The 18,259-nt window shown below is 34.6% G+C and overlaps 1 protein-coding gene across 1 annotated transcript; it reads right to left on the bottom strand.

Moving 5' to 3' along the window:
* Positions 1 to 76: 76 nt before the first annotated feature.
* Positions 77 to 17,992, bottom strand: LOC129570248 (uncharacterized). The gene is made up of 23 exons (XM_055449789.1): positions 17,325 to 17,992; positions 15,015 to 15,076; positions 12,868 to 14,278; positions 12,761 to 12,797; positions 12,355 to 12,572; positions 11,315 to 11,473; positions 10,840 to 11,224; positions 9,208 to 9,306; positions 8,933 to 9,128; positions 8,763 to 8,858; positions 8,583 to 8,675; positions 8,365 to 8,507; positions 7,924 to 8,282; positions 7,588 to 7,854; positions 6,563 to 7,518; positions 3,487 to 4,071; positions 2,506 to 2,724; positions 2,241 to 2,420; positions 1,756 to 2,163; positions 1,533 to 1,563; positions 1,316 to 1,454; positions 920 to 1,181; positions 77 to 838 (listed from the first exon to the last, which is right to left on the bottom strand). The coding sequence occupies exons 3-23, from the start codon at positions 13,280 to 13,282 to the stop codon at positions 704 to 706; spliced, it is 5,382 nt and encodes a 1,793-aa protein (XP_055305764.1). The 5' UTR covers positions 13,283 to 14,278; positions 15,015 to 15,076; positions 17,325 to 17,992; the 3' UTR covers positions 77 to 703.
* Positions 17,993 to 18,259: the final 267 nt, after the last annotated feature.

The raw sequence follows: 18,259 nt of genomic DNA, 5'->3' as shown, positions 1-18,259 counted from the left end.
ATTTGAAGGAATTTCTCACCTTTTAATAATGGTCAAGTTTCCTTGGTGTTGTGTATTTAAAAAAAAACAGTTTGAATTTGATTCTATCAGTTCGAGTTGAAGTCTTTATTCTACAAATCCAGTACATCATTCATTTTTTATCATTCGACTTTATTTAAATTGAATTATTATTTTAAAGAACGTTTCATTTTTAATTTCTTTCGGGGGAACGCGATCTACGATTAAATTACTCTTCTCTTTTTTTTCTAGCTCGTACTTATTCAAAATTGGGTATCGAAATACGGTGCACTACAAATAAATAATTCTGAATATTTCGTTCCCTTTCAAATACACTCACATATATGTTCCTTTCGATTTATCAAGAGTAATTTGCAACTTTGTATCTCTGTGTGCAATGTGCATAGAGACGATGTTTTGTATATTTACAAGAAAAGTATTTAAGTTACATAACGTCGATCATTAAAACGTGATATTTCTCTCAAATTTTCCACAGCCACTGCAGCAATTATAACATTTTCAGGATAAGCAATCAACAAACTAGATTAGTCTAAATTTGATGTGACATGTTTTTTGCTAGTAGAAGAACGTGAGGATTATGCATTGCATATTCTAATTCCTAGATTTTGCTAAGTTAAATGTAAATAGGTAGATTCGGGACTACTGTCAATTATTTTTCATGTAAGGAATTAACATCATAAACACCCTATGGATTATTAGTTTGCGATAATGCTTGTCTGTACATTGAATTGCCCTTTATTGGGAGCGGGTGGGCCTCTGTATTGAACACCCATTCATCTAACGGCAGTAGCGAATCGTCCGAATACAGCAAATACAAATACTGAAAGGAAAACGAAAATGATATTATTTATACACACAATATTTTCAATTTTAGAGAATTAAATGTCGATCATTGCAATACCTTCAACACTTCGGCAATGAAGAAGCTTTGCTGAACATCATCTTTTTGTGGATCTTCGAGATAAACGTTTTTAATACCACTAAAACCACCTGGTGACCTACAATATCGTTCGATTGCTTGCACGGCATCCCAGCCCCAATCCCGATATTTTTGGTCATGAGTCAGACGCCACAATATGAAATAACTTTCAAATGTTTCTGGACGCAATATGTAGTACTTTTCTTGCGCCCGTAAAGCTTTTGCTTCAGCACCTTCATTAAATCTGAAATTAGAATATTTGTTAGTAAAACGTAGAAACGCATTGAATGAAACTCAGAATTGATAAGGATTGGCATTGTTTTAAAAACCGTTGACTCAACCTATACAGATAGTGTAATGTTACATATATGGTCAAACCTGAATGCTTCTGGTCCAAGATGCGTTGCTGTTCTAATGTAACTTTCGTGACAAGTGTTGGTAATGCCTTTACCAATGTCCATGTACTTTTCGAAATTTTGATCTTGTTGAGTAGATGCACCCAATGCAAATAACCCTCCTATTTAGTTGTTAGAAACAAAAATAACATTTCAAATTATTCGTGACATTTCAATTTCGTTTAATGTTTTAAACTCACCGGAAAAACAGGCCAGGTGATCCATTTTTTGCTGAGGCCAAGAAATTTATTGCACAATCCAAAATACATTCATTACCAAGCGTATATACACGGTCGAATTCGGGCCCAAGTAGCAAAGTATTGCACCGCGATGTAATTTTTTTTTCGTTCGAAGATAATAAAATGTAAAAGAAATAATTTAAATTGATAAATGCAAACTGAAAAGACTCATGCAAGTAAGTACCTCTAGTCGATCAAATTTCATATCACTTGCATAAACTAATCCGCCTGGTGAAGTTTGGATGATATTTTTGACAATTGCTTCCATCGCTTCGTCGTACATTTGTCGGGCATCTCCATCAGTTTGGCCCGACTGAAGCCATGCTTTCAGCAAATACTCGTAGAACGAGTCTCCAAGTGCACCTAATGATATGTGTTGTTGTCCCCATTTACCCGTTTTGGGATTCAAATAATTGGGATACAGTCCATTTGGTTTTGGAATATCTTTCAACAATTGTCGGATATTCATTACACGCTCACGATAGACTGGATTTCCGGTTACATCACTTAAATAAGCAAACTCAAGGTGAAGAGTTCCAAATTCGGATAAAATGCTGCTTCCACCGCTTGCCCACCCATAATTTTTGCTATACTGTTTTTTCGGTTGAAGAAATAAAGATAATGAAGGAATTTCGATTGATAACTGGAAGGACAACATGCAATACTTACACCAGTTCTAATGTTAATTAATGAATTCGGTATGCCTGTCGGCGTTTGAAAAGCAGGTAGTAGTTTATCGGCAACTTCTTGTGCCTTCTCTTTATACATAGTATCGCCCGTAAATGCGTACAGAGTTAACAAGCCGCCAACAAATCGAATATTTGTTTCAAACACTGATAACTCGGCACTCTAAAATAAATAAGTTTTTAGAAATCAAATGTAAAATGTCCATTTGTATTTCAACATATTTGCTATATGAATTTGTTCACGTTACCATATTTTTGAATAAGAACTTTTGAGCAACCCATTCACGTCCTTCTTGGTACTCTTGCTTCAAGCCCATTATGTACAGTGTGTCCAAGCCATCGACAATTGTTGCTCCAAGATCATATGCACCAAATATACTTCCAGTATGGGCGCGCTTGCTTAGCGGACGTAGTTCATTCTTTCCCCAAGCATAGAGCTTATAATTCTCCCAAGCGTGCACAGTCATCTAATTATAGAATTATCAGATTGGAAAAATAAATATTTCATGTCATTTAAATTATTGTTCATTAAGTGGAAGCTGTTGTTATCAATATATTTCAACACATGACGAACGCAGAACAAAAACCAAATTGTAAGCGATTAAAACACTGCAACGTGGACAGATTGTGACGTTGAAGTGTGTTTAGCAAAATCAATCAACCGCATATGAAATATACATTTAATTTGAATATAAACAAATGAATTCTGCTGAGCAGTTTCAATGCTGCAAATGTTTATGAAAATGGTTTGATTTTTTTGCGACCAAAACCTCATTAAATTTCAACTAGTTTTGGTAAATAAAGTATATGGAGAACTTGTAAATGAATTAATTGGAAAACGAAATCAGCAGAATTGCAAAAATGATTGAAATTCACGGCTCAAATGTAGTCCATTAACGGTATAAACAACATTAACAATGGAGCGAAAAGTTTTACCGGGATGAAATCAGTCCGATTCGAATGAGATTAAATGTATTGGGTTTTTATCATTTATTAGGCTAGAACCTGAGTCAATAAAATAATTGTATTTTCGAACAATATGTACATTAGCTGTGATGGCATTCTTCAAAGCTGAAAATTGTGTGTATATGTTAGTTTTTCTTTCACGTATCATTTATTTCATTATCAAGCCGTATGCGTTGATAATTGATTTCTAGACCATGCAATATTATATTGTACACGTTCAGATTTCTGGTGAATTTCACTAAACATTTGATAAGAGAACTTACTTCACGGATTTTATTACGCCGTTCACGAATGACTGGATCCGGATCTTCACCACTCGGCAAACTGTTAGTTTGTAGGTCGGGAGCATCAGCGACTCCAAGTCCACCACCGTCGACTGGATTCTCAACCTCTCGCTTTTCAGGTGCTAATGGGCTCATCAATGGCGCCTCATTTGGCTGTGGTTTCGATTGAGGTTTTTCTAAATGATCGCCTTCGGCGACAGCTGCATCCCATTCGCCCTGAATTTTCGCCTGTAATCGATTCCGATCATTAAAAAGATGATTATCACCATTTTTTTGATTGTCAATCGAATTCGTTCCGTCTACTCCATGCTGGTGATGATGTCTTGCAACCGGTGGAGCCGGTATGAATATTTCCGGCCCTGCGTTTTGAATTTTATTATATACTTCTCGCACTTTGTCCGAACTTACAAAATTATCGGGTAAATAAAATAGTCCGCCAAAGCAAACAAATGCCAATGTGGCAAACAGAAGAAGTATTAAAAACTTTTCACGTGTACGCAGTGCCCGCCGTACCGATGAGGTAGATGTCCCTAGCCTTGTGTATGTCGGAAGCATTTTTGTGATTTACTGGAAATGTGGGGCTTTCAAATGTTGCCTAGGATTTATTAATTTTTTCCCTACACTTCCGAAATTATTACCCCAATCCCAATCCCAATTGGGAAACAATTAAATTTTCCCTCGTCCGAGTGCTATCCTGCAATTTATATTCTTTAAAATCGATACGCACATGGATGATGAAACTGAAATGTGTGGGGAAAGTTTCAATGTTTAAGCGTAGACTGACACGGATTGGTGTTGAAAATTTCTATTGCACGAGTTTATACATGGCATACTAAATAAAATCGCCCTTTATTTTCACGCTTTTTCTAACTGGGTCAGACCTATTATTTGCAGCACTTCCAATCAAATTACAATTTATTTCACTAATATCTTTGGAATGAACAATTTTTTCACAGTTTATCTTGTCTTTTTCTTTCTTGTTTCACAGTTTTGCTTGTCAAGTGATTTGGAAACACTGCAAACACTTCGATGTGTAAGTCCGGACTGACAGAACAGTATATTTTCTTTTGTTTTCACCATTCAGAGAAATTGTGTATTGATGCAATGACTTTTTTTTCAACTTGAACATCATCTGAACAACCTTGCACATGGCTCCATCTTTCGGTGATTTCCTGATGTTTGAACTCGAATTCACCTAGCTTTCAAAAGATACACAGTGAATATTTTTCACTGAATAAAATGCATTTAGTTTTTTTAATACAATTTATTTACTATTTACACTTATACTTATATTAAATTTCAAATTTTACATTAATACAAAAATCTGTCAACATTTTCAATAAGCAATGGGAAGATATACGTTTTTGGCAACATATCTAAAAAAACAATCTATAAACAGTTTATATTTCATACACCAATATATACATGAAATTTGATTTGCTTTTTTCAGCATCTCATACACTGGAACTATTTTTACGAAGACAAATTATTCCTTTATTCCATCGATATCATATATATATATAAAAATAGTTTTCGTGAACTTAATATATATATATATATTATATGAAAAATCCAACAAAACCCAAGAACATTCTTGCTTTCGAAATTAAACTTCGTAATAAAATAGAGCATCAAAAATATCTAAACAAGGTTGGAAGTTATAAACTGCTATATCAAGTATACACAGTATTGGATTCAAATCGATTTGAGACTTCACTTCCGAATGTAAATGTAAATTATTCGGAAAATTTTCAAAACTCAACTTATTACAATTCATCGAACTATAGAAGTATCTTATTGATTTGACATCTTTTTGTCTCAGCTACGCAATCAACAATTGTGCTATGATAGAATATTAAATTGCAATTTTGTTTAGTATTTAATGAAACTCATGCGAAACGAAATTATCGACTCTTCATCGAAAACTAAACAAAATTGGATTTAAATATGAATAATGACACAATTGGTAATTTGTCAACTGAGACAAAAGATGTCACAGTAATAAGATCATAATAATACACTTCTATACATCAAAGATGTTTTATAGATGGCCTGAAATGATCTGGTTCGGAAGAAATTTCCGGATATAGAATTCTCCTATTATTAGTTGTCTATCAACTACTAATTCAAATAAGTATAATTCATAAAGTTACCAAGTGAACACACAAATCATTCATAGAATAGTAAAACTACGATAAGTCAATGTGGTTTATAACATAATAATTCTTTGTATAGGCAATCCAATAGCTTAAGTAAAATAAAGTGAACATTGATAAAATTCACTTTTAAAAATCAGAAATTATCTCAAATAATATCAATATTTTAATTGCTATGAAAAGTATAAACGAATCACCTTTTCTTCTAAATTAGTACAACGTACGCTATAACGACACCAAACATTACTGATTTCTGCTTTCAGATCAACCCCCTTACTGTATTCATTTTGAGTCTGGATAGTTTTGGGACATGGACGAAAATATTCATAATACCATTTTTTATGGGCATTTATGTAAGTTTACCTTAAAATGTGATGATTTTTTTTTTAATTTATAGGGTATTTTCTTTCCCACAAATTTTCTGAATTCCAACACAACAAAACGCCAAACCTTCATACAACTTAACGTACAGTCTCAGACCTTTCCTCAATACAACAATACTAAATTTGTAATATCAATCAATATATTTGTAGTTTTATTTTTAGAACTCAATGTCCAATTTCACGAAGACCCCCGATTGGGCCGCGTTATGCAGTGTAGAGGGTTAATAGCAATAACTGTTGTTATTACTCTTCAAGTCACCGGCATAATTCCATTATGAACCAAAAATGTTATAACAAAATCAAAAATAATGCAATCCAACTACGTTTCTACTGTAAATCATATGAGTTCGAACAAGAATCAATTAACGATTAATCAATCGATGGATTCATGAAACTGATGGTTCTGACATTTAGCTGTATATGTTGTATAAATCTATAGGTGGCATGAATTGGCCCGGTTTCGCTAATATTAAAAAGGACGTCGAAAAAAATGAAGTTTCATAGAAGTACTTAAACAGATATTTCTTGTATTTGCACACGTTTCTTCGATGTAGAAGGAGTAGTTGGTCCAAGTTGATGTTGTCTCAAAATACCACCCTGATAGTTTGATGTTGATATACTCGATCTTAAAGATGACGGTGTTGACAGAACTTTTTCAGTACGAATATCGTTCGGCTTAGCTGTGTGACGATCTTCAACGTCACTCTCTGTTACAGTTGTACCGACGTCGTGCATACCCAAGAATTCTGATTGCGTTGACTGATTACAATGCTCAGTCATCATCTTGTGTGAGTCGAGACATTCTCTGTTGGTACTTTGTTGATATGTAACAAATTCGCTACTGTTACTGCTGTCGGCCTCCGAAATTGATGAATGTAATTGCGGTGATGGATATGTTGATAGACGTTGATGAATGGTCGTATCATTTATGGAAATTTGCACTTTCTTTTCGGGCATTTCACTATTGTGCAATGAATGTGTTGGAATTCGAATAAAATCCACGTGTGTATCCTTTCCACTCGCTTTGCATTTATGAGTTTCAGTTGGCGGACCACAATGCATTGCCTTCTCGACATAGCGGCTATATTCATCATAGCTCAAATCGGCCGAATATGTGGGCATATTCAGTGAACCCTTTCCTACACCTTTCTCGATACAACGGTCAATAAAATTTGGCAATATTATATCAGACTCCACAAATTCTTCCTTTTTCTTTGTGTCAAGCGTTCGTTTGACACGTTGATAGTAGATTCCGGCGAATATTAAGATATTTAAAAGTAAGAGAAAACATCCGACACCGATTGTGATTGCCAATGCTGCTGAATAACTGTGAAATTGGCTACTGGTCAGATGTCGCAAGAATCCGTCCATGTGAAAACTTCGATTTTCCAATTTATTCTCAATAGTTGGAGTATTTTGATGAGGCCTCGTGGCAGCTAGCGTTGGTAATACAGTTGTATTGGAAGGGCAATCTATGAGAAATATTCATGGTATAAATATACATTCATATTGATGGAATGTTAGAATAATTCAATGCAAACCTGTAAACGTTGCAACCGTGGTGATTACTACCTTCGTGTTGACCACATTAGCATCACTTTTCAAAACAACGGGTTTGCTTAATATTGGTTTTTCGATACTTTGTGTACGAACGATTCCATCGTAAAATTTCGCATCAGATTCAGTGAAATGATGATGTCTTATTGATAACTCGTTCAATTCACCAGGCATATGCAATTGGGGAATTAAATTCAGCCACAAAGATAGTTTGTGACCTCGATAGTGATTTTTCATATCGAATTTGTTACCTAGAGTGAAAATGGATTCATATATCTTTCGAGGTTTGAAATTTTTCAGGCACTCTGTACTACACTCACCAATTTCCAAATAGTATTGATTTAGTGTGTCATACGTATCCCAAAATGGGTACGGTTGGTCATTTGTATCTTCTAATCGATCTCTGTTGTGACTATAGTGTGCATCATCATATTCGTTGGATTCATCTTCGTGGTCGCTTTCGCTCTCGTCGCTATCTTCGTCGTTGTCATAATAACTGAAACTGCGATTTCGTTTTTTTCTCCTTCTAATTGGAGACCACGCCAATTGTCGTTTTTTTTTCGAACTCACTTCACCAGTGGACTTTGTCAACTTATGTATACCTTCCATTGGGGTGGCTATGTGATTATGTTTTGTTTGGGATATGTGCGTCAATGATGAAGGTGATTCATTTGGATTCCTATTGATGTTGATGATATAACATGTTTAAGCGCAAAATAAACATAATGACTTTTTCTTTCTTCACAGTATTTCAATCTTACCCGGTATGTGCAAAATTGGACAAGTAACGAACCATTGTTCGACTTATTTTAATGTCTTGTATCGTATAGTTGTGTGGAAAAAGTGGCGAAATTGGAAGTCCTAAAGAGAAAGGCACATCCTCACCGCGTACACTTCCGCTTCTCTGTTTTAAGTGTTGATTAATGGAAAATATTAAGACAAAACATTAGAAGATTGAATGTATTTCCTTGCTTCTTACCTGTGGAAAATCGCGTTCATTTGACATGTGATTGAAATGCATAAAGTACGATTTGCCGCCGCGTAAACTATGTAAATAGCCAACTCGAACAATCTTAAAAACAGAATGGAAAATTATATTATTTTTACTATTTGCATCAACTGTAAATGCTTTGTGTAATTCCAACCGAATCATACGTACCGGTGCAACGGTATGACCATCGCTCAGAAGCTCCAAAGCAGCATCTCTTGAGCCAAGAGGATTACGTGGCGGTCTTTCCCAGTCCGTGTATTCATTCTGTTGGTTCAATGCAATTGAAGTTACAATTCCGATAAATCTTCAGCTTATTTTTGGAATAGCTTGCAATTTACCTTTAAGGCAGCATAAATTTCATTTAGATGGTAATTAAAGTTATTCCTAACATATGTTCGAAGAATTCGATCCCTTCTGGTTTCATTAAAACCAAATTCCAAATCTTGAGCACTCAAATCCAAGTACGATTCTAGCGACGTTACACCAAATATTATCTCACGCTTCGAAAAATCGGCCATTTCAATTCCCATCGTACTGAAATTATTAATTGGGTTACCACATAGGAATGAATATTTAATTCATGATGAATGATAATAAAACACTTATTATTCACCTCGATATAGCCGATCCTGGCGGAAGGGTCAATGAACTATTCGAGTTTGTGCCAATAATCACAGTGCCATCAATAAATGGAGCAAAGCCCGGTAGAAATCTAGAAGAAAAAACAGTTCGATCATTGTAGTGTTGGCTCCGAAAGCTCATTTGACATTATTAGAAGAAAAAAATTTGCTCGTTTTTTCGATTCAAAATATATAAGAAGCAAGTTGAATTTTATGGGCAAGATTGAGAGTAGAGCAGTGCCGTCTTAGCCTGGAAGCGAATGAGGCAGCCGCTTCAGGGTCCCCCGATTTCAGGGGCCCCGAACTGCTGAAAAGGCCCTTGGAATATTAAGAGAAAATCTTATCAAAGAAAATTAGAAAAAACACACAAAAATACAAAAATTCTCAAATTTATTTCAATCTTCGTGGTTTGTTTGCTGTCCACAAAACAGATGATGCGCGTGAAAATGGCTTTGGCCCTATTTTTAGCGTAAATAAAATCATCAATTATTTCATCGAAGTCCAAATTATTCAAAATTTCACATTCAACCACTGAGCAGAAACGATTGAATATCAAATAAGAATGAGTAATCAAAGAATTTCAACTGCAAGACGAAAAAAGACATATACATACATATATTTCGCCTTATTTGTTGTTTCTGTCATACTTTTTGAATGTAAGTAGTGTGGCTCACTTTTTAATAGAATGGTCAGTGGTATAATTGTTTACATATCAAAATATAAACAGTTTATCGATCAACCGTTTGAGCGAAATTCTTTATTGCCAAGTATGGTTGACTCTTTCAGACGAATGTAATTAAACATAGAGGGAGAATAGAGATAACGATAGGTTTCGTTTGTCAATTCGAATTGGATGTTGAGTCACATATACATTCGTATGAATAAGAGCCTTCATGTCCAGCAGTATTGAGCAGTAATCAAAACATAAATGAAAAACGGCATAGTTTAATAACTCTGAATTCATCTGTTTGAATTCAATCGAAATTGGCGCAACATTCAAAATAATGAATTTTGTGCTATTGGAAAAAAAAAATTTGCCCCCGGAAGTGCTAAGACGGCACTGGAGTAGAGTGTGTTTCAGTGACTTTGTTATGAAAAAGGAGACTTCTTTTGACTAATAAATAGTCAAAGACGAGTATATTTTTCGCAGTTTTCACGAAACTGATATGGGATAATGAGTTGGAATCTTCGGCGAAGTTGGTTCGCTATAACTTTGTTGCAGATAACTACGTACTGCGATAAAAGCCTATATTAACAATGTTATTATATTTGAAAATATTTGACTCGATGTCAATGACGATGTGGCAGCGCCACCTATCGCCACCTATAGAGATTCCTTATTAAAATAAGTGGAACTATTGAGTGCGTGCACCATATCGCACGTAAATTTTCAATATGGCAGCGCCCATAGAATTGAAAAGTTAACCGATTTCGTAGTCACAAATTATCGCTGTACGGATAACTATTCCTTGAACGAACAATTTATTTTAATAATATCGAATGAACGAACAATTTTTTTTCTCAATGACGTCAAACGAACAAAAAGTGTTCGAAAGTGTTTAAAGGCCAACACTAGACCATTGTTCAGCATTGCCCGATGATAATGGAATAGAAGAAATAGTTACCTCGGCGTTTCAAGTTGAACGGACAATAAATTAGAAAGAGGTTTAGTTCGCAAACATGGTGCTAAATCCTCCTCCACCAGATCACCGTGACAGCCCGTATGCTCAGCAACTTTTCGTTTTACAAACAAGGGATCTTTTTGAATGGCCCATGGAGACAGGGCCGAACCACTCAACAAAATTGCTCTCTGAATCAAATCACTTACAACGGGTGAAGTTATCAACATATTGGCCAAACTAGCACCAGTTCCGTGGCCCATTAACGTTAATTTCGTCGGATCCCCATTGAATGATGGTAAATTTTCGCGCAGCCAATGAATAGCAGCGACCAAATCCATCAAACCAAAATTCCCTTGTGCACTGCCTTTTGAGCCCGTCTTTAAGAAACCTTCAAGGAAATGAATATTTAAATTGAATTTCAAATGAAGACGCAAACCATTTGTTTTCCAAAGATTTCGCACGCAGAGGGGGAACTCACCTAATACACCTAATCTAAAGTTAATTGTTATCACGATGACATTTCCATGTGCAGCCAATATTGAGCCGTCATATGGATTTCCGCTATTCCATTCAAACGATTCACCATGAATATATACTATAGCTGCCAGCCCCTTGTTATTTTTTGACGCTGCTTCGACTACAATGAAACACATGAATGAAATTTTTTTTATTTGCGACGAGTTACTTCTCATTTATTCAATTTGAACTAATAAAGAGCGTCGAACAATTTTTGTTACGGTTCTTTCGAAACTTTCGGCCCCTTTTGAATTGGTATCTATTCATGTGTCAAATTAAAATCAAATAAGTTAAAGACAGTAATTCTTAGTGTAATTCAATCTATTCTTTCAGCGGACGAAATAAAAACAACAAAACATGTATGCTGCATCGCTTTATTAAAATCAAGGAGGAGTGGTATTTCCTATGTAAACAAATGTGCATGTTATTTGAATCAAATATATATTTATTCAAATACTTGCCATCGTATGATAAAGGATTATATATGTATGTACCCATTGTATATAGTATGAGTTACGAAATGTGAATAAAGAGCGAAGTGGTTGTTTTTTAATTGTTATATATGAATAAAACTATTCATTAGTTTGCGGTTCGGTTCAAATTCATCTATTTGATTCCGCATATGCATATAATAATGATGAAAGAAGAAATTGATCTTAAACAAGAAACGTGTGGTCACACAGAATCAATTCAAATGGGCAATTCGATAAGAACATCGTATGAGCTAAATCCATGTGTAGAATGTGTTTGAAAACAATATCACTCCCACAGTGCTTGCAGTTTTTCAATAACACACTGCAATGCACTACGGAATTGAACTTGTCTGCAAACAAGAAACATTGTCGAGTTCATTCAGGTCAAATCTATTTTTTTGTGTTCAAAACTAGAACAGTGATTGTGACATTACAAATTACAAACATATAAACTAGGGTTTTTTTTTATCAAGGTGATAGAGAAAACAATTAAGGTCAAACTTCATTGCAAATTGATTATTGTGCTAACCTGTGCGTGGTACGTATAAATTAAGATAGAGGCAATCTTCGGATTGATTGGATAACAATGGTAACAATCGCCGAATTTGTGCTAGCCGCTCTCTTGGAAATTCGAGCAATGCCTCACGCCCTGTTGGTGATACGGGTGGTAATTGTGGACACACAGGTGAAAAACGATCGGCAAGACGTGTGCTTTTCCAAGACGATGGAGTAACAGGCGGGCTATATCTAGGTTTTGTACACAGACACATACACAAACATACAGCATATATAAACAGGAAAAACTAAAGCAATTGTGGGAATTTTGGTTGATTTATTTGGACTAAGTAGCAATGTTCAAAGTTGAATAACACGAAGAAAAAAATTAAACTGATAAATGTATACGTACTGCGGGGAAAAACATGTAATTCTCTTACCTCAAACTTCCAACTGGAGGTGTTGCATACGGCACACCTGTTAGAATGAATGATATATGTATTTCTGGCATTTGTGAGTAAGTTTCAGAAACACAGAAGATGCTTACCTAGATAGGCTTCAACAGTCGGATTATTACGTACCACAATTCCTCGCAGCTCACCATATTTGGTTTTAACAACATTCGAACTGTACTTCATTGTATGTGCTGAAGCTCTTGTCATACACATTGAAACACAAGTAAGCAGTGTTATCAGTAGAAATATGTGGATTTTCATCAATGCGATTGATGATTTTCTATGCGATTCGCGAAAACATGTTCGAACGAAATCGGCTTCCGTAAATGTTTCCTCAATTGTCGAACGCATTTTCATAAGAATTCCATGTATATAATTATCTCTTTTGCTTTTTTCCGATTGTGGTATTTTAATAACGCCATTTGAGATTATTTTCTTCAGGCTTTTAATATGTATGTTTAATGGTACATTTGCATTTGTATTTGTATTTGGCTGAGATAGCGTCATTTATTAAAACGCTTGGAGCATCAACTATGTGCTAGTAACACTTGAAATTCTTCTTCATGACTCCATTTCGGTGTACGTCTAATTGAATTTTTTGTGTGTCAGCAAATTTTGCGGAATAAATTTGACCAATATCAAATCATATGTGCCATTTGTAACATTAACGTACTGAGGCATAGCATCTCATTCTTCAGCACATCGAATCTCGCAAATGTTCGAAATACATCTCGTCAAACAGATAGAAGTGAATGATGACATAGCATTATTTGAAAAGGACATAATTTCATACTTCGAATGGTCCGTTATATTATCAAGATTTGGTTTTCTGTGATTTTAGTAATAAGTGACGTCGAAAATCTTTTTATTCGAAACGATTATACATTTCAATGCATGCATGCATGAATGTATAGATGTGGGGAAGAAGGAAAAAAGACTAATTCGTACTTCAGAATAAACAGTTTTTATCATGAATACAAAAGAGATTCAAAAGATTTCCAAGGACAATATAAATTCACGTTTCTCTAAACTGACTTGGAAGAACGCGTATGTCTCATCAATTTGTTGAAAGCTAGTTTTCAGAGTTGCTTGGAGATATGAAGAAATAAGATTAGTTTGTGTCTTGAATTATTTATGGCACCAACTGATTTTTCGATTGATGTGAAAAAAATAATGGATTTATAAAGTTTATATCTAGAAGTATTTTCTCAATGGCTTTTATCAATTTTTGCCGTCAGTATTGCGATGAAAGTGAGCATTACACATAGAGATGTGAAGCGTCATGCGTTGGCCATATAAACTTATGATTAACATCTAAACCGATAAAGTAGAATGTATTTCACATTCATTTTATCGGAAGATTTGCTTCATTTCCAATCTTTCCTTCTACTGTTTGCCGTTATTGTCTTCGATGTAGTTGTTGAAAATGGTTCGCATAAGAGAGAATTTTGATGCTTGGAAAATGATTCTGTGCCCGTGATCCAGTCATAAATTTTAGGTGAGCTTATTTGAAAATACACATAAATTACATAAATACGGTTATTATTCAGGATCCAAAATGCAAAAACAATCCAATTGTCTGTTATTGTTTTGTTTTTCCAGTTTAGAATAAATAAGAAGTACATTTATATAAGCATATCTTTTGTCTGATTTCATATTCTCAGTGACAATTTCCATTTGGTAGAAAAACTTGTTTTGTTGGTAGAAAAAATGCCACATTGTATTTGAACTAAGTCTTTTGAATTGTTCGAATCATTTATTTTTCATATGGTTTTGGGCCGACTGGACATTTATGAACTATGAGCCTTTTCCCAGATAACCCCCAGACTTTTCAAACTATAAAAGGTCAAATATTTTGCAACAAACATTTATAACATAGGTTTTGTGCTATTCTGTGAAAATGGGCAGGGGCAGAAAATTCATCAACGATGGGGAAATTCCCCAGTGGGGGATGATGTTTTTGAAACAACATATCTATCCTTCCGCTGTCTCCAAGTTGACGCTATCTGAAAAGGTTTATAGCACGCACATCCGTCTATGTCTTGAAAATGGTTTCTTATTGGGGAGAAAAAAAAGAAAATCCCACACTGTACCGTACGTTGTATGTATATTTTCACGGAATTTACAAGAACCGAATTAAGCTGAATTGATAAGTTTTCAAAACCAAATTTTGTGAATGAATGAGCCACACTCAAGATACGCCCATACCATGTTTTTATATTTTGTGAAAAGTACTTACATGACTAAAAGCTTTTAGTATAATCAACCCGATGCAGTCTTCGATTTGTGTATAACCAGAATCTGAAATGTTTATATATAGATAAATAGATGTTATTCTTATAGTACCATCCATTTTATTTTGATTTGTGTTCAGCTATGTCTTAATTCCAATTCAATTGATTTTGCAACAAATTTGAAATTTAAGAGCAATAAACTCAAAAAAAAACTATTTTTCTATGCGCATCAACTCGGTTAATTGAACCGATTTTTCCTAAAATCTAGTATATATTTAAAAATTTCTTGCTTTGCATCTTAACTATATATGCATTTTTCTGTACGATCATTTTTTTCGTTCAATGACTTATGAGTTACGAACTATGTATGTCCCAATTATTCTTTTTCCATCACAAATAATCTTAACACAGGTCTACGAAGCTAAAATGTATATCTTAGATTTAAAAAAAAGAACTATATCACTTTAAGTTCCACGTTGTCAATATATTTTGTTCAAAATAAAAATAACAACGATATTTTGAATGGAATACTTTTTCAAGATAAAATAACTGAATGCAGGTTTTTAAAACTTCCACCTTATGTTGCGACTGAATAGAGGTAAATGATAATTCGTGTGGTCACAAAGGTTTGCACAGTTCAACTAAGCTCGATGAGGCTTATTCCATCGGTTTAAGTACTTTTCGATTCGAACAGCGACCACATAAATATGTGCACGGAAAAGTAAACAAATATTTCAAACTTATCATAAGTTTTTTTTGCTATTATGCCATAAACGCAACGAACACGAATAGATGCAAATATACAAAATGCCATGCAATATTCTCCGGTCCCAAATGTGTCATAGGAATGAATGGATATGTTGAAAATGCATGCATGGAAGGCATATATTTGCATTGGAACATTTGAAAAGAGCTGGCTGAAGGCCATCATTCCATGACTGCTGAAGGATGTACAATGTAAAGCGAAAAATTGCTTCACACTTACAGATGAAAAACTCATGAATAATAAAAATTTTAATTATCCCTCAAATGATTTAACATAGTCTATAAAGCATACGAATAGGTTCGATGGTTATCTGGATTTTCATTCCTAAAATATACACGTTATCTTCATGAGGTATATGTACTCTTCTGACATGTATATGTTATGTGTAGAGTAACGTTTTAACTTAGTACATATACAGTAGTATTCAATTTCTTGTTACCCATTTGATTTCTTAGTGCTTCGTGAGATTGTGATTATGGTTTTGAATCACATAAAAGTGTTAGATAGTTTTTGTTTGACTTGGAAAAATGATTTTTTATTTTCCAATTTTATGAAGATGAGTATTCTTTAGATGAATAACAGTTTGATAGATTGCTGTAGAATTTAGGTAATTTGCTACTGTGTTGGAGTTAGGTAAAGAGAGAGGAGATTATGGGCAAAGGAATACACCATTTTCTTAAACGCACAAGCTTGCAGGCTGCCGTGTTCTCAAGTCGTATCAAGGGACTCTTAAAACACACACATATGGATGGACATTGAGCTCCCGGCAATTTTATTTTAGGTAGCAACGATGAAAATGTTGCCGAACAGTGCAATAAACTGAAGGCAGAAACTTTTCAAACATTTTTCTTTGGGTTTACGGATTACGAACGATTGGTGCGCTTAAATATATTCAAATTGAAAATCAATGATTTATGAAGAATGATTAGCCTAAGGAAAGATTTATTGCACCTTGAAATTTCTACAAAATACACTGTATGGATTCCATGTATTTATAAAAATTTATGCAAGACAGAAAAGCAACCGGGGGAAGCAGCTAAATAGCATAAATGCGTAAATCCAATTTCAAGATGGGAATTTGTTACACCACTTCAGCGCTTCAACAAGTCAGAAATTAATTAAGCGTTCCGATTAAGTTGTTTCACCCTCTAGTACCTCTCTGAAATTGCTGATAAAAAGGTCTCGCTCAGTCTCAATGTACGACATGCACCGAGTTCAGATGTGTAATAAATGGAAAATTATTAGTCAAGAATTTGAGAAAACTCGCGTTTCAATATTCTCTTTCCTACGAGAAATTGAATCCATGTGGATGGAATAAGCAGCGTCACAACTTGAACTCAAGTGAATTAGTTGTGCAATGCTGAACATTGAAATTCTGATTAAATCTAGAGCAAGTATTTCGTGCGTCTGCCAAAAAACGCTTTTTCAAATTTTTACATTCTTTTCCCAACAAATTTTCTGTAAATGCTGTCTTGCTGTGTAACAATGCTCAGTGCACACATTTGTAACATAATTCCAACGTTTTATATAAATTCTATTGAACACTCACTCCTTGATGGAATTCAACTGTGTGGTGTAGACCAACTTCAATTAATTTCAAATTTTACACGATATTTAAACTCTTTTGAAGTTATTCTAGGAATGACAATTTTCTTGCAAAGTAAATATGTAAACATTTGTTAATCACTTGGTCTCCTTGTTTGAGTTTCGAGCCTCTGAAATCTACTGAGATCTTGTAAAAAGCGCCATTCATTGCACAAACACAGCATCAACACTTAATTTATCTTTCTCTCTATGGATTTCCATATGTACTCTTTTCCACTTATTAACTTTTTCAGACACACATACACACACAATGTACATTGGAAAATGTCTGTAGTCCTTTTTTTATGGGATGAAAATCGTGCATCTTTTTTTTTCACATGGACATAGCGCATTCGAGCTTTATATACCGCCACAAACTAATTGATATTAAATATTCAGATGTAAACGATTTTCATGGGAGAGAGTCAGTGAATGGAAAGAAAATCCGTTCGCCAAACGCAGAAAAACGCTGAACATACAATCTTTGTCCTTTCTAAATGGCTATGTTCACTTTTTTATTTGTCACGCACTTTGCAAATTCAGCTTGATTTACTTTCTGCTTGCAAATTCAAAAAGCCAATACACACTCAGCACTCAACAACTGTTGGCTACACAATACAATCTAGAGCATACTAATAGTCTGTTGTAATGAATTTCCATTGAGAAGCAAATGCGATGCTCCAAGAAATTTTCAGATGTGTGTGGAGATGGTATTGATGCTTTCGTTAACATGGTGGATATTATCGCTTATTTTACGAGTAATAATTATGAAGATGTGTGCGTTGGTGGTAGTGGTGGTGTGGTGGTGGTGGTAGGTACTGCCACTCTAGACTCATGTGTGTTCGTGTACATTATACATGTACATTCCTTTATCACTGAAAATTCCGAAAGCTTCTTTTT

Source organism: Sitodiplosis mosellana, unplaced genomic scaffold (assembly GCF_009176505.1).
Source record: "Sitodiplosis mosellana isolate CC-2019 unplaced genomic scaffold, AAFC_SMos_1.0 Smas_scaffold_47, whole genome shotgun sequence".
Taxonomy (NCBI): Eukaryota; Metazoa; Arthropoda; class Insecta; order Diptera; family Cecidomyiidae; genus Sitodiplosis; species Sitodiplosis mosellana.
Note: the sequence above shows the minus strand (reverse complement) of the source record. Positions and strands in the feature narration are given on the sequence as shown.